This window comes from Sceloporus occidentalis, unplaced genomic scaffold, assembly GCF_023333645.1.
Source record: "Sceloporus occidentalis isolate IW3139 unplaced genomic scaffold, rSceOcc1.0.p SCAF_3, whole genome shotgun sequence".
Taxonomy (NCBI): Eukaryota; Metazoa; Chordata; class Lepidosauria; order Squamata; family Phrynosomatidae; genus Sceloporus; species Sceloporus occidentalis.
The window spans coordinates 13,291,426-13,301,925 of NW_028316983.1; the positions used below are offsets into that span (position 1 = coordinate 13,291,426).

Sequence of the window (10,500 nt, forward strand, 5' to 3'; positions counted from 1 at the left end):
GGGTCGGTAGGAGCGTGTCAAAGCAGAATGATTTTGATCCAGGTTATGTTTATTGAACTTGATTCCCACTGTCATTAATGGGACTTAAAAGTTGCAACCCACTTCTCATTTTCATGTTAGTGAAACCAAGGGTGACCAGATTAGACTTACATGTACAGTGTTGTATGCACTCCTCACATGACTGCGCAACAACTTACTGTCAGCACAAGGATGTGGCTGCTAGGCTCAGAAAATCATGCAGAGACACCCACCCTGGCCTCACTGGATTATTGCAAAGATAAATGAGATAAGAAAGAAAAAATGCTGAGAAAAAGTTGCAAGAACAACAAATAGCAATCTTGAATGCACAATTATTGTAGGTGGGAGAAGTGGAACCTTTCCCAGCACTGTGATTTCATGGACAATAAATAAATATGTTGGAGCTATCGCTGCCATGGTAGTGGCCGCATTTAGAAACATCAGTGGTCCAACTTCTTCCAGATATAGGAAGCAGTTATTACTGAAAAGCAAGAGGAGTAGTAGCAAAGAACAACTTTGTGGAAACATGGTACCTATTTATGTCTCATATTTTGGACTTAACAATGGGCCAAGGCCCACCATTGACATATATGACGTTTTGGTGCAGTATCTTCTAAAATAAAAAAAGTATTGAACATAAGGACTGCCATAAAGTAATTTGTCAAAATGAAAAAGTTTTGCAACTCTCTGAAGTTGTAAAATAGTTTCTTATTTAATAATAGCAATTAAAAAAAAATCTTAGATGAATGGCTGAGTTTCTCATGTATAAAATTCCACATGGAAACACTGGAAAAATGGCATTCAAAAGATCTTGGGTAACAAGGTTAGAAAAACTTTTACCTGAGATGCTGGAGAGCTAGTTGAAGTAGGTTATCTTGACCCAACGTGATGTCCTTCTGATATTTTAGACTCCAGTTCTCATCACCCTTGAATATGGGACACATTGACTTGGATTGCTTATACACTTATCCCTCCACATTTACTAGGTTTAGAGGCACAGGACTCCCGTGAATGTGGAAAAAATGCAAATAACAAAAAATACTCTTTTTTTTTACCTGAGAGAACATCTCTCTAGGAATCTCTGTGGTCAACATCTGCCAGACATTGACCATAGAATTGTGCTGGAGGAACTACAGATACCCAGTGGAGTGTTCTTTCTAGGAATCTCTAGGTCCTTCAATGTGACTTTTGGTTAAAATTGACCATAGAGTTGTGCTGGAGCACCTAGATATTCCCAGAGAGAACATATTAATCAAATCCGAGAATAATCAAATCTACAAAAGTCAAAGCCACAAATGTGGAGGGACAGATGTTCTTCAGAATATCCAGAGGACATCAGTTTGAAAACAATCAGAGTGCACAAAACTAGTCTTGTGTGCCTTCAAGTGATTTATGGCAATCCTATCATGGGGTTTTCTTGGCAGAATTTGTTTAGAGAAGGTTTAATTTTGCCTTCCTCTGAGGCTGAGAGAGCATGACTTGGCCTGTGTCACCCACTGGGTTTCCATGACTGAGTGTGGATTCCAGAGTCCTAGTCCACCACTCAAAGCACTGAACCACTCTCAAAACTAGGCTTCGATGCATTTATTTAGTATAAAATAGCTTCATATATTCACAGGAAGAAACCTAAGAAGTACTGTGTTCCTTATTCAATCATCTAGAAGACTTTCTGAGTTATCCAGTTCAACACAGCTCGATACTCCACACAGTGTATGTTGTCATTGTGAAAAATTCTCTCTGTGGGCCTAAAAACATGATTTCTTCTATTTCTGTTCACAGGGGTCCAGTACAAGTGTAGCAGTTCCAGGCAGCTCTGGAGTTGGAACAACCAGGCAGTTTACAAGGCAAAGGATAACGCGGGTGAACCTCAGGGACCTCATATTTTGTTTAGAAAATGAGCGAGAGACAAGCCATTCACTGCTGCTATACAAAGCATTCCTTAAGTAAAAGTGGAGAAGATCAAGGTATTTTTGGCGGAAGAAGACACCTGGGGACACTTTTTTAATATATATTTGCAGATTGCGCCTTTTTGTAATGAGCATATGGGATATTGTTTTCAAAAACACACACCCTGTCAAGAGCAACCACCACCACCACTTTGAGACAACCACCTCTTTAAATGGAAATGTTTTCTATTCCCATTTATTATAAACTCTTTGGTGTAAGAGAGATCCCTTTCTGTGACAGTAAGGAGACTTGCAAAGGCCTGAGGAGACAGTAAGAGGACAATTTAAAGTTTAACTCATCTCTTTGATTGCGTGGCCTTCTTGCCAAACAAGCCATATTATAGAGACTGATGGAACCGTTTAGCAAATAACCAGCTACTCTGTGTCAGATCCTGTAGCAATTTCAACATTAATTGTGCATTTTAGTTCAGTTTTACGTAACTAAATCAATATAAGTATATGTCTACAGCAGATGACCTCATTTTATTTTAGCTTTTAAAAGGAGTCAGTTAGCAAAGCAAACTGATTTTTTAAAAATATATATTTATCTTTTCCTGCCCCAAATTGTTCAAATTCTAGATTACACTTAATTTTAAGCGTAACCTCAATTCTCTTAATTATTATCGCTTATTAGAGGCACCCCACCCAACTCTGAAGGCCCGCAAAGGAGGGTTACTTCTGAATGTTTTATCAGCATCTGTAAAAAAGAAAAAAAGAAAAAAAAGAAATGCATTTTATTTGCTATAGTTTGTAAAGCTGTAAAGTTTAAAACAGAAAAAAAGAAAAAAGAAAAAAAGAAATCTTTTCAGCATAATTATATTTTACTTGCACTGTGTTTTTTAGCGAAAGTGAAAGCTTAGATTAAATAAAAATCAAAGTTAAGAGGAATCATCAAAAAGACAGTTTCTCAGTGTGAAATCAAGTGTTGAAAAATGGTTGGTGTATTTTGTCAGTAATTGTACATAATTTTTGGCACATAACATTAAAGAAATGGCTATGTAAACTATAATTATTTTGCTAAAAGACTGTATGCAAGCTATGGGCTTTACTTTAAAGACGTCCAGAGCAAAATCCCCCTCTTTGTACCTATTTTTTTATTACAAATATACTAATTGGTTCTTTATATTTTCAGAGGTTATTGTATTAAATTGTCTATTGATAGTACTTTTATGAGTGTAAATATGTCGGCTTTCTTTGTGTGAACTCTCTCATGTTAGATTTTAAGGGCATGAACCACCGTGAACGTTTCCTGTGCAAATCCTATTGAAATGAAGGGAGCTGTGCTTGGACTTGGCATTGATTTCAACGGAGCCTTGTGCAAGAAGCGTTTCTGGTGGATTGCACCTTAACTCTTTTTGTGTGTAAACTGAATGCTGATCAGTATTTTTATCAACACCCAACAAACTGTTACACCTTTTTATTTTGTCTTTTAGGGAAAAAAAGAAATCCTGTCTTTCCATTTTTTTTTCATGTAAATTTTGCACAGTTCCTTGTTCATATGTAAATATTTTACTTTCAAAAATGAAGTTTTTAATTGCTATTGTTTTATATAGGATTGAAAGAAAATTAACTCCTTTATTAAAAACAAATTTATCTGTATCTGTGTATGTATTTTTGCTCTATAAAAATATATACTTCTCTGGATTTATTTAATCCTCCCCCTTTCTCTTGCACTGCAGTCAAAGCAAACTTCTAAGGAAGCCTCGCTTGATTTTTTTTTTTATAAAGCAGTGTTAAGAAAATACAATTAGCCAGGGTGCTCTGTGCCTAAATTAAAACTGAAATAAGAATTGTGCATCAGAAAAAAACAAACAGCTTCTGCACTTGGAATAAATTATGCCAGTTATGGAAACCTGCAAACATGTGCTTTGCCTAATTAATTCTGCACCTAAGTGTGAAGTAGTGATTAGAATATTGGACTTTAAGGTAAATGTGGAAATGAGGGCCCGCCTAGGTCTTGTTGAACTGCAACTCCTTTCATCCCTGACCAGCATGGCTGAGGAATAATGGGAGCTGCTTTTTAACAATATCTGGATCCATCTTTTGTCTAGTACAGTGATTTTGAAACTTTGGTTTTCCAGATGTTTTGGATCTTGGCTCCCAAGAATCCCTGACTGTTGGCCAAGTTGCCTTGGGGCTTCTGGCAGCTGAGGTCCAAAACACCTGGAGGACCAAACTTTGCAAATCACTGGTCTATATAGACTGAGGGCAGGATCCAGTGGTGGACATCCAAAGGGAAATGACAGAATCCAGGGGACCTGGGAGAGAACCTGTTTTCTCTTTCTACTGTAGTTCCTATCCCCTGTCATTTGATAAAAAACAGCTCTGGAGGAACAAGAAAAGCCCTGGAGCTGTTTTTGGCCAGTAAAGGAGGGCTGCATGGGGTAGGGAAGAAAGATCTGCAAGCAGAGTGCTAGATTAATCCCATAGATTTAAATCCCAATTCAGATAGAAAAATTAACTGGCAATTTAAGCCAGTCATTCTTTCTTAGTTTAATGTACCTCATGTGATTATCGAGACTACAAAATGAGGAGAGTAAAATACCTTGACCTGCTATCTTGATCTCCTACTGGGGTGGGGGAGAGGTGGAAGGGAATGTAAGGGGCAACTTCTCTAAAAAGTGTGGATTTCCCCCCCTTATCGCAGAAAGGTTGTTGAAAAGAGGAGGGAAATGTGAAGGGGAAAATGTGGTTGGAAAACAGCCATCTGTCCTGTACAAAGGTGGTGTTAGGGGGATGTTGAGAATTTTGCAATTAAAATTTTGAATGTTGAGACTAATGTCAATTATACAAGGCAAATATTTTATATTTGCAAAATTAATTCTACTAATAGAATTAGTAAAGAAAAGAAAAATCCTATTTTCCATGATGCTGAATCTTGCCTGACACCTATTTTTGTGCTTGTATCAGTATTGGGGAATATACCACAGGCCAAAGGTGAACAGCATGGCTGCTAATGGAAACAGCAGTTACTAAGAGGTTGGTGAGTTACTGTCAATGATGCCTTTAAGCAAAATATAGAGAGATCTTGTAGCACCTTTGAGACTACCTGAAAGAAAGAAGTTGGCAGCATGAGCTTCCGCAGACTTCAGTCTGAGAAAGTTGATTCAAAGGTGCTACAAGATCTCTGTACATACTGATTCCACAGACTTACATGGCTATCTTTGAATTTAAGCAAAATCAAGACTGATTGCTAGTCTGGTTCCAGGGATAATTCAAAATGCTGGTGACCTACAAAGGTATATGCAACTCAGCTCTAGGTGATCTGAAAGACCTATCTCCCTATATGAACCTGTCTGTATCTTGAGAGTTTCGGGGGAGACCCTTCTCTCTATGCTACCACACTCAAAAATACGTCTGGTGGGAGCATGGGAGAGGACCTTCTTGGTTGATTCTCCCAGGCTTTGGATCTCCATTTCTAGAGAGGTTAGACTGATGTTCTCAAAGTTCACACTGGAATCCTTTCATAGGCAGGTGAAGACCTTTTTGTTTCATCAGACCTTTTGAGGGCTAACTGCTCAGGGCTTTTATATGTGTTACACTTTTAAAGTAATGGTTTAAACTGCTTGTAATGTTGAGAGTTTAATTGTATTTTTAACTTTTGCACAATGTAATCAAGATTAAATATTTCATAAGTGGAACTATGCTATGCCTCTCCTCTTAACCCATCCGTCATTCAGTGTTTCCCAAACTTTGGTACTCTAGATGTTTTGGATGTCAACTCCCAGAAGCCCTAGCCAGTTTGGCCAACAATCAAGAATTCTCAGAGCTGAAGTCCAAAACATCTGGAGGGCCAAAGTGAGGAAACCACTGATTTAGCTGCTTCAGTCCTCCTCCTCCTCCATTCAGTGGTTGGTAGAGAATGGGATGGGGATTGGAGAATTTATTATTTATTTATGTATTGCATTTATATGCAGCCTTTCTCCCAAAATGGGATCCAATTTTGGAGAAGTATCTGGCTATGTCCCTGTAGCCTGTTGCAGACTGATGATGTCTGCTGAGATTCACCAATCATAGCACTGTTATTTTCCCTGAACTGCCATGGCGACATCCCATGTAACCCTGGGAATTTAGTATCCGCTGCCATTGAACTCTAGAGAACTTTCTACACAGCAACCTCAGGATACCATAAGATGGAGCCATGGCAATTAAGGTGGTATCATAGTGCTATAAGTGTTTAGTGTGGTTGGTGGTGGTGAAGGACTTCAATTTTACATAGGTGCCAAGAACTAATAAAAGGAGGGCCTCTCACGATCATGTCTGAACTTGCAGAAGATAAGAAGGTAAGTGACAGTGAACAGCTCACTTGTAAACAATCTGTTAAGATATATTTTGAAAAATATTTATTTTTAAGCATCATGGAAGCAACTACCTCAAATGCTATAGCAAGGATCTTATATTACTAATGATAACACTATGATTCTACTTTAACTGCCATGGCAATATTCTATGGAATCCTAGGATTTGCAGTTTTGTTGTGTGCCTTCAATTCATTTCTGACTTATGGAAACCCTGAGACAAACCTATCACAGAGTTTTCCTGGCAAGTTTCTTCAGACAGGAGTTGCCATTGCCATCCTGTGAGGCTGAGAGTGTGTGACTTGTCCAAGGTCATCCAGTGGATTTACATGGCTGAACTGGGATTCGAACCGTGGTTTCCAAATTTATAGGTCAACACTCAAACCATTACACACTTACTATTTGTTGTTTAGAATTCTCAGCCAGAGAGTGGCTGCTGCTTCTTTATATTCCTTCAAGTTGATTCAGACTTATGGGAACTCTTATCATTGGGTTTTATCAGCCAGAAGCAGGGAATCAAAATGTTTTCCAAAGTCCTAACCCCAAATTCAATCCATTACACCATGTTGGCACCCCAGAACCCCAAATTCAATCCATTATATGTTGGCATCCAAGAAGCAACTCTAGTTCACTAGTGCCCAACCAAACTACAAACCCAAGGATCCCATGGGATGTTGCCATGGTAGTTAAAGTGGCATCATAGTTCTATATCTGGGTAGTGTGAAAGGGTGTTATATCCTCTCTCACTAGAAAAGAGATTTGGTCTTCATTATATGATCACCTGTATCATTTTTAACACCTTTGAGGAAGAAGCCAGTGGAGCTTCGAAAGCTTGCAACATGTATAATGTGCATTTTGGTAGGCCCAAGAAAGGTATCACTATGTGACCATGTTCTATAAGAGTTTATTCCTGACTTTTTGGCAGCATCTGTGGCTGGCATCTTCAGAGAAGATGCCAGCCACAGTTGCTGCCAAAACGTCAGGAATAAACTCTTATAAAACATGGCCACATAGCCCAAAAAACCCACAAAAAACTATGGATACCGGCCATGAAAGCCTTCGACTTCACAAAGGTATCACTGTTTTGTGGATTTTGGATGATAATGTACTTTGGTATGGCCAACTCCTGGATATATAATCACCTCCTAGCATTTCTTCTTTGGGGCAGCAGATGGCACTCTTAGTCCACACATTCAGAAATGAATGTGCTGGGCAATGAACTTTTATTTTCTCATTCCCTATTTGCTAAAGAACATAGGTTATTGAAAAGGGAAAGGAAGTCAAACCTAACAAGTAATGTATGTATGTATGTATATATTCCTCCACAGTTGTAGGGAATTGTTGACCCCTGCTGATATTTTGGATGCTAAATCCTACCATTTTGAACTGTTGTCATTTCCTTTATAAGGGAAAGACTTCAACTAGAATGTCATAGAATCATAGAGTTGGAAGAGAGCTCATTGGAGGAAGGATGCAATGTCATGACCTTTTTTTGGAAAATGTTTTATGGGTAATCAGGTAAAGAGCTATTGGGAGGGGACAGGAATTTTGGAAGTATGTGGTGACTGGTGGAATTTCTGAGCAGATAAGGCCAATGAAAGCCATTATAGTGGTTTGAGCATTGGGCTCTGGCTCTGGAGAACAGGGTTCAAATTCTGACTCATCCATGGAAACCCACTGGATGACCTTGGGCAAGTTACACTCTCTCAGCCTCATTGGAAACAAAGGCAAACTGGCTCTCAACAAATGTTGCCAAGACAGCCCCCTTTAGGTTCACCCTAAGTTGGAGACACCTTGAAAGCACACAGGTAAGTGACAGAGCTGGTATAGCAAGAGTGTTGTGGTGTGGTGAAGTGCGTGAACAAATGAGTAATTGGGCTGAGAGAGTCAGTCAGGTTTAGGAATTTTCTAAATGGTGTTTAAGAGTCTCAGCTACCTAGGTGCGATGTGAATAAGGGTAAAATATTTGTTTTAAAAGTATTAAATTATTAATCTGTTTTGTTATGTTAATCTTCTGTTAATAAACTTATTTTTGTATCATATGGAAATGCTAGATATATAAAGGTTGGGTTCAGACATAGTGTCTGTGGTGGCAGTAGAGGAAAGAGAGACTTAGTGCCCAGTGGGAATAGAAGTTACATAATACCTTGCACAGGAATCTTGAGGGCATCTAGCAGGTCTCCAATGCTGGTGTTCCTACATTGGTGGCAGAGGTTAGAATAAGTAAGTAAGTAAGTAAAAGTTTATTTATATACCGCCTTTATAAGACCAAGGCGGTTTCCAACATACATACAACAATACAGCAATATAAAAACATCAAAACATAGCATTAAAAACCTTTTACAATAAAACAATAAGCACCACAATTCGTGTCAGCTTGGCATGCTGACAAAGGGGGCGAGGAGAGAATACTTTAGGGGTCAGGGAGTCAGGGGTAAGCTTGCTCAAACAAGAATGTTTTTAACCCCTACCTGAACTGGGTAAGGGAGGCGGCTGAGCGGAGCTCAAAGGGCAGCACGTTTCAGAGGCTGGGGGCCGAGATGGAGAAGGCCCTCTTAGTGGTGGCAACTAATCTGGCCTCTGGAACCCTTAACAATTGCTGCCCAGTTGATCTGAGTGTGCGGGGCGGATTGTATGGGGAGAGGCGGTCCTCTAAGTACCCTGGGCCCAAGCCATTTAGGGCTTTATAGGTAACAACCAACACCTTGTATTGCGCCCGGAAGCGAATAGGCAGCCAATGGAGGTCTTTTAAGACTGGTGTTATATGGCTGGTTCTAGGTGTATTAGTAACCAGCCTTGCTGCCATGTTCTATACTAATTGTAGCTTCCAGGTATGGTACAAGGGTTGCCCCATGTAGAGCGCATTGCAGAAGTCCAAGCGAGAGGTTACCAGAGCATGTACCACCGTTTCTAGGTCAGCCCGGCCCAGGTAGGGACGCAGTTGGCGTATCAGCCGAAGCTGATAACAGGTGCTCCTGACCGTCGCACTCACCTGAGATGTAAGGTGAAGCGACAAGTCAAGGAGCACCCCCAAACTGCGTATCGAGTCCTTCACAGGAAGCGTGATCCCGTTTAGGACAGGTGGAGCCACCGCCATTCCCGGACCGGGGGAACCTATCACGAGTACTTCCGTTTTCTCTGGATTCAAGCTGAGTCTGTTTTCCCTCATCCAGCCCATTACCGACTCCAGACAGGCCACGAGAGGAGAGATACCATCCCCGGTCACTGCATCAGTCGGAGACATAGAGAAGACTATTTGGGTGTCATCAGCGTACTGATAACCCCGCGCCCCATGTCTCCGGATGATCTCTCCCAGCGGTTTCATGTAAATGTTGAAAAGCATGGGAGACAGAATGGCTCCTTGAGGGACCCCAGATGTAAGGGCCCTCCTGTCGGAGCACACGTCCCCCAGCTGCACCATCTGGAACCTCCCAGAGAGGTAGGATCAGAACCACTGGAGCGCAGTGCCCCCAATTCCCAACTCTGCCAGGCGCTCCAGAAGGATACCATGGTCAATGGTATCGAAAGCCGCTGAGATGTCTAAGAGCACTAACAGGGACACGCTCCCCCTGTCCATGCCCAGACGGAGATCATCGACCAAGGCGACCATAGCAGTCTCAACCCCGTAACCCGCCCGAAAGCTGGTTTGAAATGGGTCTAGATAATCCGTTTCATCCAAGATCGATTGAAGCTGGATTGCAACCGCCCTCTCGATCTCCTTTCCTAAAAATGGCAATAGCGAAACCAGCCGATAATTGTTATGCATCAGGGGTTCAAGGGACGGCTTTTTGAGCAGAGGTTTTACTGTGGCCAATTTTAAGCTCGATGGAAATTGCCCATCCCTCAGAGATGTATTAATAATCCGGTGTAACATTTGAGTTACTACCGGTCAGGGAAAGCCTCCACTCTTGGTGGTTGCAGTGGAAGTCTTCACATACAATAGCAGTGGAAATTTCGGGAGAACCTTAGATCTGGTGGGGAAAATGGTGGAACAAGGGGCAGAAGCCTCTCTGAGGGCACCTAGAAGAGATTTTGTGCAAGAATGTACTTTAACATAATTTTATTTTAAAAATTAAACAACCAGACTATCTGCATGCAGCACAGGGAGATAGGAAGCAAGGCTGTTACATCATCTTTGCTGAAAGAACAGCCCCATGGATTCCTTATCCTCCACCTATTTCCAGCCCATCAGTACACGAATTACTATTTCAGAACAGGCACCTCTCTTTGGATGTTTT

The 10,500-nt window shown here is 40.8% G+C and overlaps 1 protein-coding gene across 2 annotated transcripts in view; it reads left to right on the forward strand.

The window, feature by feature from the left end:
- Nucleotides 1–3,780, forward strand: part of TAF4 (TATA-box binding protein associated factor 4) — a 94,565-nt gene extending 90,785 nt beyond the window's left edge. For both annotated transcript variants that reach the window (XM_089513683.1, XM_089513684.1), the window contains exon 16: nucleotides 1,798–3,780. In XM_089513683.1, coding sequence (XP_089369809.1) covers nucleotides 1,798–1,965 — 168 coding nt within the window. In that variant the 3' untranslated portion in view covers nucleotides 1,966–3,780. The remainder of the gene's footprint in view (nucleotides 1–1,797) is intronic.
- Nucleotides 3,781–10,500: the final 6,720 nt, after the last annotated feature.